The sequence below is a fragment of the Augochlora pura genome, chromosome 7 (genome assembly GCF_028453695.1).
Source record: "Augochlora pura isolate Apur16 chromosome 7, APUR_v2.2.1, whole genome shotgun sequence".
NCBI classification, from domain to species: Eukaryota; Metazoa; Arthropoda; class Insecta; order Hymenoptera; family Halictidae; genus Augochlora; species Augochlora pura.
This window is the reverse complement of record NC_135778.1, coordinates 30,005,976-30,032,337: the sequence shown is the minus strand read 5'-3', so window position 1 is coordinate 30,032,337 and position 26,362 is coordinate 30,005,976. Positions and strand designations below refer to the sequence as shown.

Genomic DNA, 26,362 nt, shown 5'->3' with positions numbered 1-26,362 from the left:
TTTTCATTTAGATGTCAGTAATAATGTAAAAATTACTGGAAGTCTACAATTAATAACTTGTGGATTTGATGCATTTATAAGAAAAATTAATAGTTGATGGTGACACTATTGGAAGAATTGAACAATTTGATTATATTATCGAACGCCCATGCATTTTCTGTTTATTGCAATCGATGCACAACACTTTTCTTTTTTACGAAGATTCGCAGTCTAATAATTATACACGCTTCTCTGTATTGTAGCAATAATTTTAAAACAACACGTGTATTGCAATAACTAGAATGTTGATTTTATGTATTTATAAAAAAGTAAATAGAAAATATTTCAAAAGTATCGATGTATTATTTTCATCCAGTTAATGAAAACAAAGAAATAATTTAATTTATGACTATCACCAGTCTACAAACACATTCACGCAGGATATTTGTATCTTAATTTTATATTATGATATATATATACAAATATTATTATATGTTATTAAAATATTTTAAAAACTGCGTTCGTAGGTCTCAGTGATTTACAGGCGCGTTGAAGAATTTATTGGTATCGGGTGACGTCGTTATCAGCTGCGGACTAATTAAGAATAACAAAAATTACTAGCTTTCACGATCGTCCACTAACGTAATTCGAAGAAGTCTTTCTATGGGTGTAGCTTGCGTTTGCGTCAATCGATTTCAATAAAAGTTTCAACATACGTACTAGTTAACGAGACCTTATGGTCCCTCTGTGGTGGCGCATTGTACAGAGTGTCTAAAAAATGTTTAACAATCCGGGAATGTGGAATTCTTGAGGTCATTTTAAACAACTTTTTCTTTCACAAAAATATTCTCCGGGGTATTGTTAACAAGTTATTAACGAAAAATAGTAACCAATGAGAGGCAGAGCTGTTTTTGGTGTAAGGCGATTGAGCCAATGAGCGGAACTGGACTATGTCATATTGTTGGCTCGGCTGTCTCACTCCAGAAGAGCTAAACTCTCATTGGTCAATGATTTTTGTTAATAATTCATAAATAAGGGCGCAAATTGCGTTTTTGCTAAGGAAACAGTTGCTCCAAATTACCTCAGGAATCTTTCAGTTCTCGATTGCGAGTGACTTTTAGAACGTTTATTACTCAATAATGACAAAATCATGCATTTATGACAGAAACGTGCAAACAGTAACGCTATTAGAAAAATTTAACAATTTGATTATATTATTCATAACTTATTTAAAATTATTCAAGGCGAAATTTACTGTTTATACAGTTCTTGTTTCATGCATCTGACGCAGAAAGTAACAAATTCAAAGTTAATAAATGTAATTTGGAATTAATAATTAAAAATAAAATTAAAATTGAAGTTCTTTTGTGTCTACAAAATTATTGGGAATGGGAGAGAATTTGAATTTTGTAATTAATAAAATGAATATCGTACTAATAATTTAAATTTAAATTAAATTTTAACGCACTATTCTATTGTCTTAAATAATTATCTTATATTATAACTCTCCAATACCATGTTATTCTGCAGATGCTTATATAGAGATATTAGAGAAAATTCAAAAAAGTCACTAACACAGAGGTGACCATAATTATTATAGTTAATAATAGTCGACAAGCGAACGATCTTTAAATTAGTGTACCTCAGACATTAAGCAACGCATAAAGTTATCATCAGTTATTAGCGCCTGCTTAGATTGATTATAATTATATTATCATGAAATGATAGAAATAATGCTTTTACTGCAAATAGCATGAAATTGCGCTCATTGTTACGTCGATGTTTTTATTATCTATGTAATATATTACATCTATAACACCATCATACAACATTCTGATAGTATAGTTTATGCATGTATTAAAATATATCTTTTATAAATAATAATCTACATATACATATCTGTATTATTCCTTTATAATTATCTACAAGTTGAACGAGATAGTTTTACAAGCTAGTAGAAGTCAAAGCTGCAAAAATTCCTGCTATTTTGTGATGAGCATTCGCTGAGTGAAAGTTAGGTTTTTAGGATCAGCCGGTATACTGTTTTATCGAAAGATCTTGTATACATTTATAAAATATTCAAACGTAGCATGATGTCATTTTTTCGAAAGTGAATTTATCATTTACCGAATTTAGTTTCTATTATTTTTTAAATTAGCTGCATCGTTCACGGTGTTTAAACCGTCGTCTAATATATTTTATTTACATTGAACAATGTTGTTGTGTTTAAACTATTCTATTTATATTCAGCAGGGCCAATAGAAAATATTTTATTTTTATTGAATAGTGACAATGTCTCCGAAATATTTTATTTGCATTGAATAGTATCAATGAATCTAAAACATTTTACTTATATCAAACAGTGTCAACATGTTCAAAATATTTTGATACGTTATATGAAAAATTGTTTTTCAAATATTGCATTTGCATTAAATGGCATGGAGAAATATTTTTAACATATTCAATACGTCGAAAACAATTTTACTTTGAATTGTTGTATATTAACATTTTTCAAGTGTATTTGTAAAAGTCAGATAAATTACCTACAAATTAATTTAAGTTAATTTAATTTTAAATGAAGTGTTTATAAATCTTTTCAACATCTTATGGATGATATAATTAAATTAATGAACTCTCGTATGAACTGATATAGCATCAACTAAGATAAAATAACAATAATAATAAGCAGATTATAATCCAAACAAAATTTTCTTTCTATTTAAATCCAATTTGTTTATTATAAACTCGTAATATGGATATGCTTATGCACTGAGTCGCTATAATGATAGCAAAATGAAATAAATAAATAAATACGAACCAGATTACATTCGACCGAAGAAAATAATTACCGAATAACAAGATTAATTTAAAAAAGACGCGCAAAAACGCGATTAAGCATTTCGTCATTGTTTCATGCCGATTACATTGTTCAGAGAGCTGCTCGTGCAATCTCTATATTACTTCTTCTACTTTTACTTCACGGTTTACTTATATAAGCTCTGCGGTATTGCCTATTCTTTGTATTTTATTAAATAATTATCGAAAGTCCTTCCGGCATGCTATTATAAATTACCATGAAAAATAGTACTTGATTCGAGCCGATGCTTGTATTAGATAAACTGCGATTGTTTATGCTAATTTCGATTTCTATGAATAATTTCAGGGAAATCTAAGCTAGAGACAGATGTTTGAGAAATAATAGTAAAAATCGAATAATATATTACAAATATAAAATATAAAATACGGATATCAACAACGAGTCGTGTAAACAATATTTAAAAAATCAGAACGCGAATCAATGTTTCGCTGACGATTAAAATTAGAGAGGAAATTGGCAATATGAAATTGAGAACTGAAAGTAATAATTAAACAAGATATAAAAATACAAATAATTACTCAGGTCAATAACTTTATAAGAAATCAGTACAAGAAATAAAAAAGACTTCTGCAACAGAGATGAAACAGAAATAGTAATGACATTTTATTAGTAACCGCGTGGTTCTATTTAAGATTATTAATGTTTAATAAAAAACAGTTATATATATAACAAAGCAAAAATTTGAAATCATTATGGTATAAAATGCTTCGACAATTAAGTGGTATAAGCAAGATTAAAACAAGATTAATTTCACGGTTTTAAAGTAATGATAAAATTGATAAATGTTGTAAACCACATAAATGCATAAAAGCCATAAATTCGGTAATAAAATTCCAACTCCTTGATGAACGTTGCGTAGTGTCTGAATGCGAACGCGTGTGTGTTTGTGTGGGTGGTTGGTCTGACGTACGAAGTGTGACAGAAGAAACGAGCGCGGTTTCTCCAAGTTTACTGATTTATTGCATTCTGTTAAACGTCGATTACAAAATACATAATCAATTCACACCAGCAAATAATTTTCCAGTTCTAGCTCTTACAGTTGCACGAATCAATGGCATCTCGCGGTGCAATATAATGCATCGCGCAAGGTAAAAGATAGGCTCCCGATTGCAAAATGAATCTGCAATCGAATTCGTTTCGCGATATCCGTTGAGATAGTTCATAACCGGGCTGCGAAGTCTTATGTAATTATGGCGGATAGAAACGTTGAAGAATTTCTGAAATACTAGAATTAATTGGATCGACAAAACCGTTTTCAAAGGGTACGAAAAATTCTTTCTCGTAATTTTTACGAGACAGTTTCTGTTGATCGATTCTAGATCTTAATAGGTTTTGTCAAGTTATTAAACAACATCCTACAAGCTTAACATTCTATAGGTATTTTTTAGTTATTAAACAACTTTCAATAGTTCGCAAGGATAATACTATGCGATTAGGGATTTCCAAACTTAGATATACATAATGTTTCATAAATTCCAATTTAATAGTCTAGATAAATCTTTATTCAGGTTTCTGATGAATTCGGATTAACTTTTAAATATGTCAGATATTTTGCACAAAGTTGAAATGTATTTGGATTTGCACCTTGGTGCTGTCATAATAAAATTGTCGGTTTTTCACCATGTGTCAATGCAAATTTTCTATGTTTCTCCTATGTTAAAAATTTTATAAAAATTTTCTAAAATATTGTCAAATGTACAGTTTGAGACTATATAATTACAATTGCTTAGTTATTAACACGAGGACTAGTATCAACTGTAATATTGCCGCAGAACGAGCAATGTTTTGGACGGAAATCATGAATGAAGCAGGACGGTAACCTAATTTTCTCATATCTATGATACGTCAAAAATTTTGTAAAAATACTTGCTAATACTTTTAAATACATAGTCCGAAACTGTCAGACCCATTTCCAGTTAAACTATATGGTTTCACATTAAATGTAAAATTGTTTACGAATGTTTTAATCAGATGTTATGGGAGGAAAAGGATTGATACATCACACTATACTTTTCGCACGTTTAGATCACATGAAAAATTCAGAAAAAATTCGGTAAAATACGTTTACTCATGCTTTACAAAGTTAGTAAGTTCAATAATTCTATTTTTATCCATAGAGTTTAACAGAAAATATTGTTCGCGAACGTAAAACGTCAAAGAAGGAAGGATGGTCTTCGATACGATTCCTTCACTTTTGGAACTTTTAAAAAATTACAACAATTTTACAACAATACATTCTAAAATACACTCTAACATACACTATAAAATAAATCCAAACATAAAACTGTGCAACAATTACAATGATGCATTCCCGCTTTTGGAACCTTTCAAAATTTTGCAAAAATTCTCTGAAACACTTTTGAATGTACACATGAAGACCATTGCGTTCAAATGAACTAATACCGACCACGTGACATAACATTAAATCAAGTGTTGTACACAAGGCTGACAACTGAGACATAGTTACAGTGTCGCATCGCTGCAATTTTCTTTTTGCAAAGATTCTCTAAAATACTTGTGCACCGACGTCAAATCTGTCGAGATTAACTAATCTAATCGGAACCACGTGGCAGGATATACTATCAAGTATTGTCGAGGGTATTAAACACTCGGCCGTAATTAGTAGAACGGTGCGTTGCCACAATTTTTCTGGATGGTAAAACCTTTCAAAAAATTTGCGAAAATTCTGTAAAACACTTTCGAACGAGCACCTCAAGGCCGCCAAGTTCAACTGGTCTAATTTCTAGCAGAGTGCCACGGCTGCGAGCAAAACATTGCCGATCGCTCTGTTAGATTGCGAGAAAGAAAGAGGATGATCCCATCACCGAACGAAATCCGTTTCCCCGTGAGTTTACCTGGCAATGCAACAATCCACCGCTGTTATATAATTACAACACTGTCTGGTCCCACTTTAAAACACCAACCACTTGGGTACCCGAGGAACAACGTACGCTAGTTTAACCGGGGAAGTGAAGCATATCGGCAGTTCACATTTCAGATATATGTATGTGGCTGAGCACTGAGGTGATTGCGTGGTGGAAGAAAGTCCCGTGGCATTAGGGGATCGTGATACCATTCTGTTATGCATATATTCAACAATGTCAGACAGTTGTAGGCAACCGGTCGGCTAAGATAGTCCTCGATACATTGCTTTTCAAGGAATTATGATTCATGGTGGAATACACTTTTCCGTTCGTTGTGAATCCCCGTGGAACACGAATTTGTTAAAACACGAGCCGCTGTTCATTAATTTTTGTATATCGTTAAAGTACGGTTACCATGAAACAGTTTATTCAACGTATTATTACGACAAAAATTGTGAAACATGTCATTAAAATAGAAATTCTTAAATGTACTATTAAAAAGCAAATTAATTAAACTGTTACAGTAATACGATTCATGAAATGGATTATTAAAATACAAAAATATAATTAACCTATTATTATAAAAGAAATTGCGGAATGTGTTGTTAAAAGAAAATTGTTAGATGTATTTTTACTATGAATAATTATTCAGTATGTTATTACAATTTAAACTGATAAATATATTCTCAAAATGCGAATTATTAAATGCGCTACTAAAATAAAAATTACTTGATGTATTATTACAAAACGAAATATTAATTCTATTGTTAAAAATTCGATTTATTAAATACGTTCTTAGAACTGCAAGTTTGAAATGTTTATTAAAATAAAAAATAATTAATCTAATACTATGAAGCAAATTGTTAAAAGTGTTGTTAAAATATAAACTGTTAAAAATGTTATTAAAGAACCAATTATTAAATGTGCCAATTAAAATACAACTTAGTCCATTGATTATTACAAAATAAATAGTGAAATATATTACTGAAATACAAATTAATAAATCTGTTATTTAAAAGATCAAGTTATTAAATGTTCTATTTAAATACGATTTCAACAAATATATTGTTAAATCACTAAATTATTAAATGTACAATATATAAATGTATTAAATGTATATATTAAAATCCGGAAGGTAATGAAAAATGCAAATGTTCGACTTCGATTATATTCTATCGTTTAACAACAAAGGTTAGAGGATTCATGCATGGTAATATCACAAGGTCTGTTTTCAATAAAATAATCTAGTTCAATGTTATATTATGATTATAGAAGCATATTTAAATAATATTTAAACTGATACATAACGCCATTGCAATACCTAGCTATAGTAACAATTGTTCAAAATATTTCCATGTAATTAATATAATAATAAACGATATCATTTTATTTAATTCAGTCTGTGGAATACTATTATCAAATTGGATTTCTTTATTCTATTATCCTTATCTATTAGCATGAAAATTCTTTCTTTAACTTCTTGCACTGCAATTCATTTCACAGCTACGTTGATTAACCTTTGTTTATTACTAATAAATTCCAATGTCGAACGGAAACTTCATATTTATTATATGGCAACCCTTACTTCAATGTTTAAATATTAATGGCAAATGAGTAATATTTAACCTCTTATTTGAATTTTTATAATAGGGAACAATCTATTTAATTTTTTTATCTTTTCTTTCGGTATTGCTGAGGGATTCCGTAGCGAATAATTTTTCAACTGATTCTCATTTTCTGTACACTTAGAATTATCATAATTTTAACAAAACTGAACGTACACATTCGATTCAGAATCCCTGAAGAAGTTAACTTTAATTTAATAGACGCGAATAACATACATATTCAACCCTTTGCACTCGAATGGTGACTCTGTGGCGTCATTAAAATTTTTCTATTACGTTATAAAACAATTTTTATAACAATAAAGTTTAGATTTAATAAAAATTGTTGAATAGTGAAACTGTTGCTACGAGTTGCAAGAATCAATTTCGTAAGCATAAAAATGCACTTTATTGCACAGAATAAAAATACCATGCGCCAGGAAAATTATTTCACATTTACAGTTAAAATGGCTTCAAGTGCAAAGGATTAATAGATCATGTCCCATCTTTATAATGATCTTTATAATGATTCTGACGCGATGTTATGGAGGAACAAAAACTGGTTGCACGCCGTTATCACAATTCTACGGAAACCTATCTAAGAATAGACCTTAAATTTTAAGTACGACATTGTTTCCGATTCCGGAAAATGTCTTTCTATTCCTTGAAACACGGTAGATAAGGGGATTCCTGCAAGTCGAGGAAAATGTTTCACATAGAACCACCCTGAACAAGAGCTTTAAGGTTGCGCAAGGAATTGCTGATATACTACAGTGTTACAATGCGTTGGTATCTCTTAAATAACTCATCTATATTTAAACACAACAACCGACGTAACCCTGCAGACGTGAGAACTGTAATTGGTTCCTACGCATTGCTAATTTTCTAGTTCAAGCACAGCGATATTTATATAATCTCGACAATTACGTTAAAAAATATTAACATAATTCTTTTTTATTTAGCATAAAATTATTACTAGCACTTGAAATTTCCCATTACCGTCTAATACTGATATTTATGTTGAATTCGATTATGTTTGTTACATTCGTGAAAATCTTGTAAGTTTTGCGCCGTTCGGAACTTGTTATTTGAATTTCGCTAAAGTAGAAAGTTTATCCGAAAATTGTACATGTATATACATGTATATAGATTTTTTATAGCATACTTTTAAGAGACAAGTTAAATTCTTATAAACAAATAAACCTGAACTGAGGTCGTTTGGTAATTAAGATGTATTATTCTATTAAATTTTCTCGAAAAATGTAAGTTTTCTAATAATGCGTGTCCGGTTATAAAATTGATTTCAAATGTCACTTGACTCTGCAGAATATTAATAACTTCCAGCTGGGCTTACGACACCTCCATTGCATCTAATTATCCTGAGATCAAAATTCGGATTTTGTATATTTAAATTAGATTTTTAAATATTTTTCATAACGCAACATTAAACTACGTTAATTTAGAGGAAAGTGAATTTTATATAAAAATAAAGTTTCATTTTCTCTCAGATTCCACTAATCATTAATATTGATGTTAAGAATCTACGTTTCTCTAAAAAACTAATTGAATTTCCTTTAACATTTAATCGTCATAAACTGAGCGATTAGATAACAATTTTAATGTGCAATGTTGAAATCAACCGCAAGCATTAACAGTCTGGAATTAATATCATTTTACGTCATAAATGACAATAAACATAATTAAACAATCTGAAGAGAAAGTTGTCAAGTGTCTACTGGTTACCTTAATCATGCTACATGAGTGAACTGCTGATTTATTATATGCACAATCTAGTAATATACAGCATCTACGGTCTGTTGTTCCCATAAAACAACCGTTTCTTTATAGTAATCTCTTAATCTCTTAATATTTATAACAGTTACGTAACAATAAAAGACATTTTCAAACGCATCTCAGTTGTACTCTGACCTCTACATTAATTACACGTGAACTGTATGTGTAGTAATTTAATCTACACTTTGTATAAGTTATATAATTCTTGCACAATGCATTAATATATGTTATATATTAATAAAACTTTGTTAGATAATGCTAACAAAATGTGAGAAATTACGACAGATGCCACGAAAGCTCTGCGATTAAAAGATGGCAAAATAAGATTGTAACACAAAAACTATGAGATTGGACAAAATTATTTCAGTTTATTATCATAAGAGTCGTAAACGATTGTGAAGTGGAATTATAAAAATTGATCAAAATAACGTAGAATTTGAATAAATTTAGTGCTATTGTTTTTATAAAATTATTGTAATCTAACTGCCTTTATTGCAACATAGCTTATTAATAGGATATAACATTTCCAAGAGAATTAGAAACTAATGTTTAAAAATATACATTATATAAAAATAATACAATTTATGTAATTATATGATATTACTGTATTATTATATTAATTATATATTATACTATATAATTTATATAAATGATATAATAGTATAGATATAATATAGGTGTATAATATGTACTACACTATACATACATGTATATGTTACTTTATATGAGTTAGCGTAGTTACAGTATAAATGTACCATTGTATGCATATAAACCGTTGATAGAATATACTATGCATATTTGTAGTTGTACACACTGCATATAGTGTATGATATAATATACTTACATATTACTAATATAATAATATCAATACTCTTAATCAAATACAATGACACTGTCAATTTGTTAGGACATAAATATATATTTATATATTATAATATTACGTTTTTTTTATATCTGCAACAATTTATCCGGTCAATGTCCCAAAAATGGGACGGTCAATATTTTCAGAATTTCAAAATAATGCTAAATTCAATTTAAATAAGTTTAAAATAAAAGCTCTATATAGACTGTTCTACAATTTTACTGATTTTTTAATTGAAGTGAATAATGTGTTAATTAAGACAATATTGTGCTCACGACCAGGTTATAAGTAAATTGAAAAGATTATCTCGAATTATGATAATTACTGTTTACTTATTATACAGGAAACACGGCAATCAAGTAATACTGAGAAAAAATAAAAATCTAAAACTATTGATATGCGCACGAGATTCCACAGATTTTTTTCTATAGGATTTCCCATGATTTATTATTAAAAAGGAAAATTCAATTGATGTTAATGATTTCACAATGAGATATACTCGGACTTCTCGAACGTTCTGCGGATGTTGTTACTTAATAGGATGTTTTGTTAAAAAGTTGGTGGATAATGAATAAGATAAATATTATTACAATAAAAACTTTCCCACGTACATGGACCTTGGAAAAATTGCATCGTTCTTCCGATGATTGACCAACTGCTTAGGTTAATTTAATTAGAATTAATTTTAAAAGAGTGCAGCATTAATTTGTGAACATTACAGATAGATTTGCGCTTTCGAATGATTATTATATTCATAATACCTTTACATTTATAGTAAATACTATATTCTATTCCATTCTGTTACGTCACATTATTTATATTATATTATGCTAAAATTTATTTTATCAATAAATGTTCCCCCGGGCTTACATAGAATGCCCGGGGGTAATTATATTATCATTATAGATACAACATTATTATAGGGAATTTACTGTATTATTATATTATTGTTATTTCATTATTACTGTCGTATTAATACTATAGGATTGTTGTAAGAATAATTGCGAAATTTCAGCAGATGCATTGAGAATTACAATCGACCAGTGCAACCAAGATAAATCTAAACAAAATTCTATATAAAAACAATATTTCCACCTTCGATTATGAATTGTAAAAATATTCATAGGAATTTTCATGTTGCGAATGGATACACAAATACAAAATCGGAACGAGGATATCGATGATACGGTTGCAATTTTGAGCAACCCGGTAGCCTGTGGAAATTCTGACAGAGGCAATGCAACCGCGCAGCTGGAACATCTCAAGACCAATGAGATGAAGGCGAGATACGTTTAAAAAAATACAGAAATACCAAAGAACCATACAAAACAGGACAACTAACATGTTCATAAATTCTTACAGAATAGCTTGGAATTCATTGAAATTAATTCGAGTAATTCTAATTGATTAACATGTATCTTACAGACAGCTTATTAATACGCTTTTAGATACATAGTGCTGTATAAAAGAAGTTCAATAATTTTCTTTTAAATAATAATTTCAAAACAGCTTGTTCTATAATATTAATTCAATTCATTTATTGAAATATAGATAATACTTATGTCGATTTCAAGACACTTTTAAAAAGACTTTTATTTATTGATCATCGATCTCAAAAGATTACAACTTCAAATTATAAAATTTGAATACAGAATGCATTTTACTTAATACTTAGGGAGTTTATAAATATCCGAGATTCGTAAAAGAAACCTTTTAAAGAAAAGAAATGTTTGGTTAATAGGAATAATAGTAGTTATCTTCACCGGAACGTCATGCACACTATTTATTGTCAACTTGCATTAACCAATCGTAAATTAATCGTAAGTTAGAATACTTTCTTGATGTTTATTCCTTTTTAAAATCCATTGTGGTCTAAACTAAATCAATTTTGTTTGAAACTCAATCGCCACGAACTGAATATAAAGAATTTTTAAATTTTTAAATTTAAAGCAGAATTTGTCACCAATTATAAAAATCAATTCTATAACATGAATATCATTTTCAAATGACATCATATCAAAGTTGCGTATCACGTAAAAGTTGCCACTTTTAAATAATAGTTCATATCATTTTCAACCTTCTATTATGCCAAAATCATATTTATTAATACAGAAAAAACGTTGCGTCTTAAATACTTTCAAAATGGGAGATCGCTTGTCAAAAACAAACAGATTACATATTTTCATAATAGATAAATACATCGAGTTCTCGATTATTTAAAAAGAAAACTGAGAAATTTACAAATAACATGTCACTATAAATAAATGATGTCCTTAAAATATTAAAACAAAACTTTTGCCCGTATTACTAATTATTACTTTATCACCTGTTTCGCCCAAATTTCTACGTAAAATAAAAATTTCCCATTTCGACAGTTCTACAAGATCAAGCTCGAACGATAATCTATATTTGCAGTCCCCAGTCCTCCTTGATCATGTCTGCAGCCTTCTCAGCGATCATAATGACCGGCGCATTCGTGTTTCCAGAAACGATATGCGGCATGATCGATGCGTCGATCACTCGCAGTCCCTTAATTCCGTATACTTTAAGTCTGGGATCCACGACGGCCATCTTGTCGGTCGCTGGACCCATCTTGCAAGTGCCGACAGGATGATAGATCGTCATTGTGTAAAATCTTGCGAAGCATTTCCAATAATCGTCCGATGGAAACTCGTATGAAGAGCATTCTGGGATTCGATTTGGATTTGCTCTGGCGTTGAGGTTCTTCATAGTTGTTGTTTGGCTGAGATTATACATGAAGTTTGCACCTTCTATCTGTTAACATTCAAAAGTCGTTTTGGATACTTTGGAAATAGATACAACACTTTGAATCAGGTTAATTGAAAGTTAGAATATCAATTATTATTACTTGATACATTCTTCCTTTGTTTTGAGTTCAGATAATTATAGTGGCTGAACAAAATAACTGGTCCACATTGAATATTCTATAGTTGTTTTAGATAACGTGTAAAATGACTAGAGTAAATCAAATTTAATAACCTTGTTATTTTTACAACCAGAAAACAATTCTTTTACAGATTCGCTTTTATAATCTTGTAGGGGAAAGTTGCCATTTAATTATTTATTTATAATTATAAAAAGTAATCTTATTTAAAAATGTAATTCTTTAGAGTAATATAACGATATGTTATTTAAACTGTGGCGCGCTGTGAAAATTGGAATTTTTGGTGGGAGCGAGTAGCGGGAAACAGAGAGGAAAGCTGTTTCGTCCCGGGCCCGCTAGAGGACTCGTCAGTAAGGCGTTCTAGCGGGCCCTGCCTTAGCCAGGGATAAGTGTAAGGACGGTTTCGGTGTAATATGTGTATACAAATCGGGACGTTTTTAGGTACTAGTGGGAAAGGAATCCATCTGCTGGCGAATGGCGGAGGTAGTCGCCACAAAACATCTTTCATCTTTCTGACTGTTTTAAAGGGCTTATTGTTAAGACGCTACATACGATTGTACCGTCCCGTCTTTGCCTTTGGGTTTAGGCTACGGTTACTTTGGTTATTGCCATGTTTTAGAATCGATTTTTAATGTTTATTTAATGACTTAATTACTTTACGACACTGGTACGGCTGAATAGTACCAGATGATATACCTGGGAAGGCCAGTGTGGTCGTATCGTCCTCCTGGCAATTGACGTGACCTAAACCCGTATAGGGCACAGAGAGGACTGGGCAGCTTGATTTCTCACAATTTTTAAGGTATACGGCGGACATCATTGTCAACGACGTCACGACTTTTTGGCGTTAGGCTACCGAATCAATGCCCATCGGACCATTTGATAAGTTTGTCTAATTGGTCGGTCCAGTGCCCCTCTATTTTGAAAAATCTTTGTGGAGGGGTCTTTCACCTCCACGTTTTAGCGGAGCAACGAAGCTCAGATCAGAATTCCGTCAACCGTCGATCATGTACCACGTTGTTTGTACATAGTTGCTTTTTATTAAAATATAAGTATTATATTTGGGGGTCAAATGTCTCACATCCTATCTATAAATTTAAATACCTTCGCTGAATATTAGGTTCAGTCAAAGACGTACATTGGAGTCGCAAATATTACCTGCGCACCTGTACGTACCTTAACACTTATTACTAACTGGAATTTCAATTTGCAGAAGACCTTCTTGCTAAAAGTGAAAGATGGTCATTTATAGAATCGCTCAAATTTAATTTATGTATATGCGATTCGACGCGACACGTTTTTCTTAGCGCATGTATAGAAAACTACGATCTCGAATTCAAAATAGCGACAGAAGTTGATGCAGAAAAAGATGATTAGACTAGACTTTAATATGGAATAGATTATAAAGAAATATTGGGTTGGGGAATAAGTTCGTAGCGTTTTTTTATTTTCTCTTATTTTACAACGATTTGTTGCTGTTTGACAAAGTGCGTCGTACAGTACATAAATACAGAACAAATGACTGTGTTCTGCTGTGACTTTATGGTTGATCATACTAAAACGAAATTGAAATCGTTCACTGCACGAATCGATTAACTCTTTCAGTAACATAAAAATGATAACATTACTAACAATTACCTTTGGGCTATTTTTTATATATCATTAGAGTGACGTTACATTCGTATAAATGCATTTTACAATAATTATTTCAATTTAAATTATAAAGGGAATTTTAAAAAACAGTGCTTATTTCATTGCATATCTCAATTTCTTGTTCCATGGAGTTAATCAATTTGTGCAGTAACTAGAAAAAGAAAGTGGTACCGGTATCTGCAACAATGAAAGATAGTCTTTGAAATGAAACATTTGTTTACAAAGAAGTGACATACTGACTCTTGATCTTAAATTGAACTTTATGATGGAAAGGGAATAATGGTAGATTTAAAAGAATTTGTAGTTCTCTAATGATGTTTAAAGATTGATTGACCTTCGATCTCAGACGATTGGAACCTTAAATTATAAAATATGAATGTTGCTGAAACTTAACTTTAAAACAAGAATGGTGAATACACTTTTCCTAACTCTTAGAATATGTTCCGTCCTGAGCATAGGGCCCCAAGGACGATCTTCAACCCTTTGCGGACGGCGGCGCTCGACGGGCGAGCGTCGCTGTGAACGACGGGTATTGGCGCGCGCAGTATTTTGGGCGGCTATATCCGCCAGCCGTCAGCTAAGGGTTAAACAAGGAGGGCCAATTTACAGTTTATGATGTTAGTAATGGTAAAAGGCTATTTTTGAGGAACCGAACCATCAAGTAATTTTAATATTTCGCGCGACGCATGTTTGATCGGTTTACAATCTCTTGTTTTCGGCCTCAACTTCGGACTAACTTCGCGGAAATGTCATATATATTATTCTCTGTCAACATGCATTAATTAATTAATCGTAAATTCACGCATCAGATCGCTGCAAACGAAAATTGTCATTTTCACGTAACAGATTATTTTATTTCCAATCTTTCATCATGCCTAAAGCAAATTTATTACTTACAACACGTGGGATAGCTTGTGAGCAACAAGTTCTCGTACAGTCACGTTATTTTTTTTTACCTAGTAGCATAGCATATCGACTTTTCCATCACATTCGAACAATGGTGTAATTCGTAATTAACAAGCCACTATAAACAAATTGTTTTCTTGAAATATTTATTACCCTCACCAATATTATCAAAATATTTATTACAATAAAATTTATTAAAATAAAAAAGAATTGAAAACAGAATAGAAAATTTCCTTGAGGAACCAAAATTTTTCATTTCGACAGTTCTACCAGATCATGCTCAAACGATAATCTATATTCGCAGTCCCCAGTCCTCCTTGATCATGTCTGCAGCCTTCTCAGCGATCATAATGACCGGCGCATTCGTGTTTCCAGAAACGATATGCGGCATGATCGACGCGTCGATCACTCGCAGTCCCTTAATTCCGTAAACTCTGAGTCTGGGATCCACGACGGCCATCTTGTCGGTCGCTGGACCCATCTTGCAAGTGCCGACAGGATGATAGATCGTCGCTGTGTAGAATCTTGCGAAGCATTTCCAGTAATCGTCCGATGGATACTTGAAGACCGAGCATTCTGGGATTCGATTTGGATTCAGTCTGGCGTTTAGGCTTTTCATACTTGGTGTTTGGCTGAGATTGTATATGAAGTTTGCACCTTCTATCTATTAATATTTAAGATTCATTTTGGTTACTATGGAAATAGATTTAGCACGTCGAATCAGAATAATTGAAAAGTTAGAATATCAAATGTTATTATTTAATACATTTTTCCTTCGCTTTAAGCATAGATAATTGTAGATGCTGAGCAAAGTAGCTGGACTGCATTAAATGTTCAGTACTTGCTTTAGATAACGTGAAAATTTGTTGAAGTAAAACGCATTTTAATGTTAAGAGGCAGGTGTTACGATAAATGCACAGTTTCCCTGAATAGTTTATAGTTTTTGCAATTTTAGTACTAATGATGTATAAATCTTTTGCATTTAAAGTAAAGCATAGGTCCTTGGATAGTAGGTCTTGGTCTCTAGATTCATTACCTTACGTTAATAATAATAGTGGATATAAACTTCTATATATTCAGATAAGCATTGATAAAATTGAAATCGTCAAATGTGTCTATTTATTTAAAATTTACATATACAAAACAAACAGTGCTTCCGTTTTTGACTGTCTCATATTATCAATCAAATTGAAATATTTCAAATTATCAAGTTGTTTGCAGAATTCAAAATAGTATTTAATACTCCCTTGATTTTGTTGATTGCCAATTCTGAGAGACAATTCAAAATTTAATGTCTCTAAATTTCTTATGGTTTCTGTATAGTGTAACTGTGTCAATTACTGTGTCTGTCAAAGTGGCGATCAAAGTTTTTGACAAATTCTTCTTTTGCCTATATTGCAGTTCTTAAAACACCGCAATTTATTTTGTTTTCAGTATATACAAAATTAGAAAACACTAGTATTTATTAACTTTTATGAGAGCTCCAGGATAGCAAAAAGTATACTGAATATTGTTTTTAAATTTGAAGTGAATTGGATAATTGGATTTTGAGATGTTCTGTTAGTTATTCCAGGAAGTATGGCGTTTGATATCTTACACATGCGATTTTATTACAAGAAAAGAAATTATTATTATGCATTGATTTCTTTCAAATGAAGTTTGGAAAGCAAAAATATCAGGACTCTAGTAAGCAATATATTTTTTAACAAGATCTGTTTCAAAAGTGTTTACCTAGTTAACACAACTCCATTTGTTCTGCTAATCAACCATGCCGAGCTAGACAAAACATCTCATTATTTAACCCTAGAAAGATAACCATATGACAACGTACGTAAAAGATAACCATACGCTTCGGAGGCGCATGCTTTTCTAAGGCGTCAATTTTATACTAACAATGGATATTTATTTAAGTTAATCTAGTCATTTTGAAGGTTTGGCATTACTGTAAAAATAAAATGAATTTATATTATATTTTTTTATATTTTAAGTAATTTTAAACTTAAATCACTAGACCTCTATGAAAAATTAACAAAAATCAACAGTCATCGGTTTATTTCGCAGGCGCCTCTGCGACGTAGGTTATCTTTCTAGGGTTAACAAAATGGCGAAATTTTGTATCTAACCTCGACATTGTTACAAAAAAGAATTGTTTTACTGACTCGTCAATGATCTTTCACAATCATATACTTAAAAAAAAAATAGAATAACAAGAAAATCGATTTCTCGAAACATCTAGATCAGAATACTCTCTTGAAGTTTTAGTATGCATACTTACCAAAACGTCAAGGTCATGAGGATCGTGGAAGTAATTGGCATCGACGATCGGAAGATCGTCTACGTTCTTCGAGCGCAATCTCACGTGGCCTCTGCTGCGAGGTCTTAGCAAAAGCGGGAAGGCAGAGTACGAAGTCTTATAAATGATATTCTCGTACATTTTTGAGTAGAAGTCGTCGGCGATATTGGCGCCCCTCTTTACGAAAAGACCGCCGTCGCTAGCATCCGATATGCTTGACAGGAAGATCTGTATATCAGGATGATCCTCCGATTTATTCGCGTATCTGAAGCAGAATTTGAATAAATCTGTGAATACAGTGTTAGTAACAAGTTCTGATATGAATTTGTTATTTATAGCAGAATCTGATTGCTTGATAAAGATTTCAGAATTTAAAGAGTCTAGTGACTTCTGTTGAACTGTCCGTGGTACAAACTTTTTAGTGATTGCATAAAGTGTTAACGAAATTTCATCGGAAACATCTGACTAATTAGAAAAGTTGTGTGTCCAGCTCGATGTCGCAATGATGGGGTGCAGTCGCGGCCGCTTTTCAATTGATCCTTTTTTGTGTAATCTCTAGCTTTGCGAAAGTAAGCTAAAAATCTTGACAAATTTGAAAATCTCCATATTATAAACAGAAGAGTTGCTAGCAACATATTTTGTTTATTCTTCTTATAGAACGAGGCACATACCTGGTGTATACTAAGAAACACAACTAATAGGTTACTATTTATTAATAATTAATAGACAGCAATGCCAGAAAACCTTCATCGAAGGAAATGAAATGGATGATAAATAAAAATGAGAAAATTAAATAGATTGTTCCCTACTATAAAAATTCATCCCTGAAGAGTTTAAATTAATTAATATTTTTATATTTCTATAACATTATCGTTAAACAATAGTTGTTATATTTTTATTTCACTCATCGAGAAATATATCTAAACTTTATAAAATTATATAACAATATAGGAGCTCACAAAGATAGGACCATATAGGTAATAAATTATTAGTTGCCATGACATAAAGCCGACTTATAGGCTGCCGGTCGGTAAAGTGTTAATTTATATTAGAATTTGGACAGTCTTACACTATTCTACATAGATTTTAATACATCAATTAATGGAAAAATTATTATTACGGAGTACAAAATTTTTCCGTATTAAATAATGAACGTAGAAGCACGTATCTTGTTCAGAACAACTGTTGCGAAAGTTAATCCCATTAATTAACCACGAACTGTTAATTTATCCAAGTAATGGAACATTTACCAATCTCAAACATACTTGCTTGTCAGTATAACATAGTACTTACTTTGTATTGATAAATACCATAGCCTCGCATAATGGCAACGTGTAGAAAGGTCCCTTGTGATTCACCGCGAAGTCCACGACGGATTTCTTGTTGACAGATTCGAACAAATTGAATGCGAAAGGTTCCTGACCCGTGTAATTTGCTGGAGGGTCTATCAAGTAAGCCATGCCAGCCATCGCCACGTGGTCCTGCAGATTTTGACCAACGCCCGGTACATCGAGCACCGTATGTATCCCCATAGATTGCAAATGACCTTTTGGACCAATACCGGACAGCATCAGCAATTGTGGCGATTGCAGAGCTCCAGCGGATAAAATGACCTCGCGTCTTGCTTTGACCTTGTAGCTAATAGCTTGATAATTAAATTGGACGCCATACGCTGTCTTTGAACCGGCGTCTGCAAGAATAAAAAACACGCAAACATAAAATAAGATACTTATTTGTGAACAAGTGACACTGACTGTAGTTCTTAATTTCATCATCGATTTCTCCATTATTTAAATTATTTTGAAATATTAAAATAATTTATTACCTTCAACCATATTAACAGTATAATTGTTATCATATTTATTAAACTGAAAAACATAAACTGTACTACTAAAATTAAACTGCACTACTTTAATATTAAGACATGATATCATTTTATCACTTGAGTTATGCGCAGAATTGAAAATAAGTTCTGTCTGCGAAGTGAAAGAATGTAATCAATTTTTCGTACATTTATTAATATTTATTATACAATTTAATTTCGTTACCTATTACCTCTAACCAGCGCGATGGAAATTTGTAAATAACATTTCTGAAAAATATATGTTTCAAATGAGCATATCCATACTTATTAAAACTTGATATTACATTATCCGACAGTGCTTTCCGGTAAACCTAATATAAATAATTATTTGAACGAAGCAAAGCTTCTCTATTGTTTATAGCATCAAAATTTACCATTTCGACAGTTCTACGAGATTAACCTTAACCTCTTCAGGGATATTGCCACCGTATGTGTACGCTTAGTTTTCGTAAAATTCTGTTTATTCTAAGTATAAAGAAAATGAGAATCAGTTAAAAAAAACTATTCGCCACATAATCCCCTAGCAATACCGAAAAAATCTCATCGAACGGAATGAAATGGATGATAAATTAAAACTAAACGATTAAATAGATTGTTCCCTACTATAAAAATTCATTTCTGAAGAGCTTAAGTTGAAATTAATGTTAAAGAAGAAATCATGTTAAAAAAGTCAACCATGTTTACTTTGAAAAAGTTCGAAGGTGTTTGAGGATGCCGAAAGTTGTTAAAAGTTGTTTGGATGTTTAACATGTTCGTCGCCCGGTCTGAATCGGTCGAGCATCTATTGTTTTCAAATCTGATAGTCAGAACGCGTAGGATAACGTTGTATTTTATATATTAAATACAAAATAATGTATAAAGAATATAATAGTTTTATAGAAATTCAAAATTTTGTAGAAAAAACAATTACGTTTTTTACCGTACGACAAATGGGATCTTCGTAAATTACGTAAAACTAATAAATAAAATCCTATTTAACTTGAATTGGAAGAGCGTCACCCATATTTGAGTAGCGGGGCCACCACAGAAACATACCTCTGTCACCCAGATATAAATGACGCGGCGACGAATGTATTAAAGATGTTTAGAGAAATAGGTCAAACTTATACCTTGCGTTCGCCAGAAGGCACGGCGTGTTTACATTGTTACATTGCTACTTTTGCTGCAGTCTGCTGTCACTTCTATGATCGCAGGGAGTAATGGACTATTAGCTGAGAACAATATCGAATATCAACACTACGATCCGCCAGTGATATTCGGCACCATCTTCAGCCTATAGCTAAAGTTACTACCTGCAATCACAGAAGAGACATCGGACTGAAGCAGAACTAGGAATATAAATATGGTGTGCTTTCTTCTGGCGAACCTATAATACTTTCTGTATAATACATATAAGTATAATGTATGTCTGTATTACATGTTTAGTGCTTTGTTTTGATAAAATTGTGAAATGAACTTTGTAGACTTTGAGATGATATATAACTAAGTACCAGAAAATACAAGTGATGCCAAAAAATGATAAGACGCTGTGCGTAATATTCATTATTCCGTTAATTAAGGATGTTAAATTCTACAAGTGCTTCTTTAAAATTTGTATTGTTATTCAGAGAATCATTGGTCATAGAAATTAAAATAGTATTTGGTTGTGACGCGACGCGATGCATAGTTTTAGCAATACAATAAGATACTCTTAAAAGTACGAGTAGAAAAGTACTACGAAAGATGACATATACGCAGAGCAGCATGTATGTAGTGTCTAAAGGATGAATACTACAGGTCTTAACTATGATTAGACAGAGGCTGTAGAAGAATTACAATGTTCACCTATTAGCCTTCCGTATTGTAATAGACATGATATAATGTATAATAATGTATAACAAATATATGTTATTATATATATATATGATATATAATATAATTATTTATATATTATATTATATACAGGGTGGGGAAATAAAGTGTTACAAAGCAATATCTCCATTATCGTTAATGATACGCGAAAATGCTTGAGGAACAAATTGTTTGGTTCGAAGCGGCACATGTTGCGGTGGAAATGGTTTTTTTTAAAGGTCATATTTTTTGAGATTTCAAGGTCATCGATGTTTTTTTTAAATGGAACTATGTATTTTTTTTCGATGACATTATTACCGATTTTAAAACGAATCCAGACGAACCAAACAATTTGTTCCTCAAGCATATTCGTGTATCATTAACGATAATGGAGATATTGCTTTGTAGCACTTTATTTGCTCCACCCTGTATATTATAATATATGTAACATAATAATAAACTGAAAGCAAAGCAAGTAAACTAAAAGTACATAATGCACCGAATAATACAAAGGAACTACAAACGAAAACATCCAAAAATTCTACAGTCGGAACTTCCTAAACAAAATCGATACCTAACAGGCCTATATCACAATATGAACCCCTAAAGACATGACTAAAATATTTGAAGTAACATGCCTTCGCGTATCAAGATCTTCTCCACAGTTGCGAATGTCTTCACATGAAGATTTTTTCTTTTGGAAGCAGGCCGGAGGAAACCTTTCGCAGTGCTGCATCGTAATCCGTCTCTCAAAGTGCCATGGGAAAAGGTGACGCCAGTTTGAATAGCTCCATTGGCATCCACCACGTTATATCCCGATTCTGTGCAAGCCTTCACCAGATAATTGGTCACGGGACTCCTATACCTGAAATACTCGACCGTCAAGTCACCACCGGTTTGGTGATAAGGTGAATCTTTGTATTCTTGGATCCTCATGTCTTCAGGCTTCTTGAAGTAAGGCAGCACCTTGTCGAAGCTCCAGCCGGGATTTCCCAGCTTTTCCCAGCTGTCGTAGTCTTTCTTGTTACCGCGGATATACAGCATTGCGTTCAGCACGCTGCTGCCTCCGAGAACCTTGATTATCAGAATTTGAGTAGATATTATTAGGTTTCATTGTCAATGTGTTCACTTTAATGTTTTATTTTAATTTTTACGTACCTATATTATTTATTTATTTATTAGCGTTTGTTATTTGCGATGATTTTGTAAATACCCCCGGACATTTGACGCAATCCGGGAGAACATGATTTGGTATAATAAATTAATTAGTATAACATTTGGAGGCTTACATAAATTTTGAAAATTGATTTCAAATTGAGGGTGTTGTTAGGAATTTAATTTCTTGTTTTTAAAGAGTTTGAGATATTTAAATAGTCATTGGACTGTATCGTGTATAACAGTTTGATGTAGGTAAAGTTATGACTTAAACCTCCTTAATTTATGGCGAACTATATCATGCAATGCTTCGTTTGAAATGGAAACATTTATTCAATGAGTGTATTATGTTGCAATTGAATATATTAGATCATAGTTATTCGTAATATAAAATAAATTTTTCAATTGGAAATAAAAATTTTGTAGTTAACCAAACAATTGCGATTAAAATATGACAGAACAATTTAGATCTGGTAAATATCATCTGAGATTCAATTTTTCAAGACACAATTTCTCATTCTATAAATTAAATAGCTGTATTTTTCAAACGAGCAAAAGACTCGCAAATTGATATTAATATAACCGTACCTCATTTGTTGTATATTACAACGAACAATTTATAATTTTCATCGAAAACCTTGCTATAAACGTCAAAATTGAGCAATTTGTCTTAAGTAACATTACTATGAAAAATCACGGTGCATTCGGAAATAATTTAAAATCTCCCTATAATCTTATCATTTAGATGAATTCGAAAGTCATTCAGATATTAATAAAAAATGGTTTCACAAACACCTCTAAACATCTATCCTGAACCCATTTTTCTAGGAAAAGCGAGTTTTAACAAAATTTAGTTATCCTCGCAGTTTTACATTTTAACGAGATTCGATAAGACTTGCCCGTAAGCATTACTGTATCAACAATTTCACCTTGCCACGTGGCCATCTGCACTGATGACCATTCATCGCCTGGCAACACCTCGGCGACGGTTCAGGTTTGAATTGCCAGTCCAGGTCAGATATTTGCAAGAGCGGAAACGCCCCAGGCAGGTCAGCAATTTCCGGTTCATCAGGACCAGCTTCCAGCAGAAGCACCGTCCAGTTTCCATTCTCTGACAGCCGATTGGCTAACACCGATCCAGCCGATCCAGCTCCTATTATCACGAAATCATACTCGTCTTGCAAATTTGACAGCATCAGCGGTGTCACTCTGGATGGAAGATCGGCGATGTCTGGTCTGAATAGTATCATCAGTAGTTGCAATAAAACGATGAGGGGCGCTGTAAGGAGGTAGGTGGCCCCTATCCTTATGGTCGTGAACCAACCAGCTATCATTTCGTTCGAGGTACTATAGTATCCCTATTAATAGTTCAAGTTGCATAGTTTATGTGAAGAAATCTGTTTTCGTATGTTGATGTTTAACCCTTTTAGTACGAGCGCCGGATATATCCGACATCCATGCAGTGACCGGTATGGACGAGCGTCGGATATTCCGGCGTCCATGTGATAGCCGGTGTAAATAACAGAATTTTATATAAATATCGCTTAATATTAAAGCTACAAGCAACACTTTTGTTAAAAAACATTGTTTTATTTTAAGAACTGGTTTTACTTAAGGCTTAGAAAAATCTTCATACAAAGGAGGATTAACCATGTGCGAATTTTCTGCGCGGCGTCTCGTATTGCGAGAGTGTCATGGCGGACAGAGTGCTCGTGCCGAAAGGATTAAATTTGTCAATTTGTCATTTAAACGTGTCAAAAATTCTGTGCAAAGTTGATATACATTCTGATTTGCAGATTGGAGCTATCATAATAGAATCGTCTACTTTTCACCACGTGGTTATGTTATTAAACAATATTAATCAAATTATTTATGAGAAGCTCGGAAATCGTGAAGTAGATAGAATAACATGTCGGAGCAATTTTTGTATTTTGCTCCTATGCCAAAAATTTAAAAAAGTTACCATGTTACGGCTAAGTGTACGCACGAACATTGCATTGCCACAATTGTTTACTTATTATCATCAGATCTCAAGTTATACAAATTATTTCTCAAAGACTTGACGATCGTGAAGATTATCAATTCCGAGTTATGATAGAAGCTTTATAAAAATTGCCTAAAATTAAATTGAATAAAATATTGCTGCAGGATAAGCAATTTCGGTCCGTGAATGAACTAGAATGATAATATAGTCTTCCGATATTTATAACACGTCAGAAATTTTGTATAAACGTGGTAAGATATATTTAGATGTACTCTACGAGAACAGCAAGTCCAATTAGTCTTCCTTTAACCATATACTTTAAAGCAAAAAAAAATATATATATACATATATATGTGTGTGTGTAAATATTAATAAATATGTAAAATTAACAGAACTAAATTAATAAATATATAAATATTAATTTAAGTTAAAAAATTGTTCGCGAAAAACTGTGGAGGAATTGCAATGGCATAATGTCACAATTTTCTTACCTGTGGAACCTTCCAAAAGTTTTAAAAAAAACTCGAGAATAAATTCGAGCATTCACCTTGACGCCAGCAAATTCAGCTGGCCTAATTTCTAGCTAGTGCTTCGACGCCAAAAAACTTTGCCGATTAGAAAACTTTCCGTTCCGCTCCGTTAGATTGCGAGAATGATAAGGGATGATCCCATCACCGAACGAACCGCATTTCTCCGCGGTTTACTTGTCGATACAACAATTCACAGCGATGATATATATATAATTACTGTCGTAGCGCAGAAATTGAAGACGATAGTCCTACGAGATTTACTTCACAGTTGCAAGCGAGAGTTGTCGTTTATAAGCGTTACAGGCAAGTGCGCGTCGGCAAGGAACCTTAACCCGGCATGTGTAGAGTCATAAACCTAAAAAAACAACTATAACCGATCCATTATACAGGTGTCCTCTATTGACAATAAATGACGCGATTGGCATACTTCACAATTACAATGCACTCTGGTCCCACACTAAAATATCAAGCACTTGAGTACCCGATGAACAATGTGTTGTGCCAATTTAAACGGAGGAGTGCAGCATGTCAGCTGTTCACATTTTGGATACACACTTACGAACAAAGCTAAGAAACACTTTCTGAAACGCAATAACTTTTTTAAAAGCGAACTGAACAACTCGAATGCTTCTTAGATGATATTGGGACTGGTCTATCAGACAATTACTAAAATGCTTTCTCTTAAATTTTTCTGTTACTTGGAATAACAAAGAAAAGGTAAAAAACTCTCTTTTACTTTTTTACTCGAGCCTATAATGAATATTTGAAAAATGCTTTTCGTAGATATTTCACAGTCGTACACGAATTGCAGGTACTTTAATTTTTTGTAAAAGTCGTCTTTAATTTATTGTAACTTGTAACTCTTCGATACTTCGATCAAATTGTTAACCTTTTTCTTATTTTACTTTGTTCTCATTTTTTTTTCTTATTTGCTGTTATTTTTAAATAATCTTTTAACATAACCTTGTTATTCCAAGTATTAGCGAAATAACAACCAGTGTACAGTAAACTAGCCTTCTAACATGTTAAAGAAAATTACAATAATTTAGTCCAGCTTTAAACAAGTTACTTTTGAATAATGTTAACGCAATCTTAGACATTGAAATATTCTGTAGAAATATTTTGTTTTCGTTTCGTTTGTAAAACTTAGACTGAACGATTAGAATTATTCTTACATTACAGCAGGAATAGTCTACTTAGCCAATAACTATAATGCTTCCTTTTAATTTTGGCATTATTTGGATATGTGACTGGCGCGTAC

At 32.1% G+C, this 26,362-nt stretch overlaps 2 protein-coding genes across 2 annotated transcripts; both read right to left on the bottom strand.

The window, feature by feature from the left end:
* Window positions 1–12,065: 12,065 nt before the first annotated feature.
* Window positions 12,066–13,706, bottom strand: LOC144471981 (glucose dehydrogenase [FAD, quinone]-like). Its single transcript, XM_078184609.1, has 2 exons — window positions 13,542–13,706; window positions 12,066–12,756 (listed from the first exon to the last, which is right to left on the bottom strand). The coding sequence occupies exons 1-2, from the start codon at window positions 13,704–13,706 to the stop codon at window positions 12,385–12,387; spliced, it is 537 nt and encodes a 178-aa protein (XP_078040735.1). The 3' UTR covers window positions 12,066–12,384.
* Window positions 13,707–15,418: 1,712 nt separating this feature from the next.
* On the bottom strand, window positions 15,419–25,409 carry LOC144473881 (glucose dehydrogenase [FAD, quinone]-like). The gene is made up of 6 exons (XM_078188224.1): window positions 25,063–25,409; window positions 23,517–23,945; window positions 22,071–22,506; window positions 19,032–19,428; window positions 17,721–18,003; window positions 15,419–16,109 (listed from the first exon to the last, which is right to left on the bottom strand). The coding sequence occupies exons 2-6, from the start codon at window positions 23,919–23,921 to the stop codon at window positions 15,738–15,740; spliced, it is 1,893 nt and encodes a 630-aa protein (XP_078044350.1). The 5' UTR covers window positions 23,922–23,945; window positions 25,063–25,409; the 3' UTR covers window positions 15,419–15,737.
* Between the last annotated feature and the right edge of the window lie 953 nt (window positions 25,410–26,362).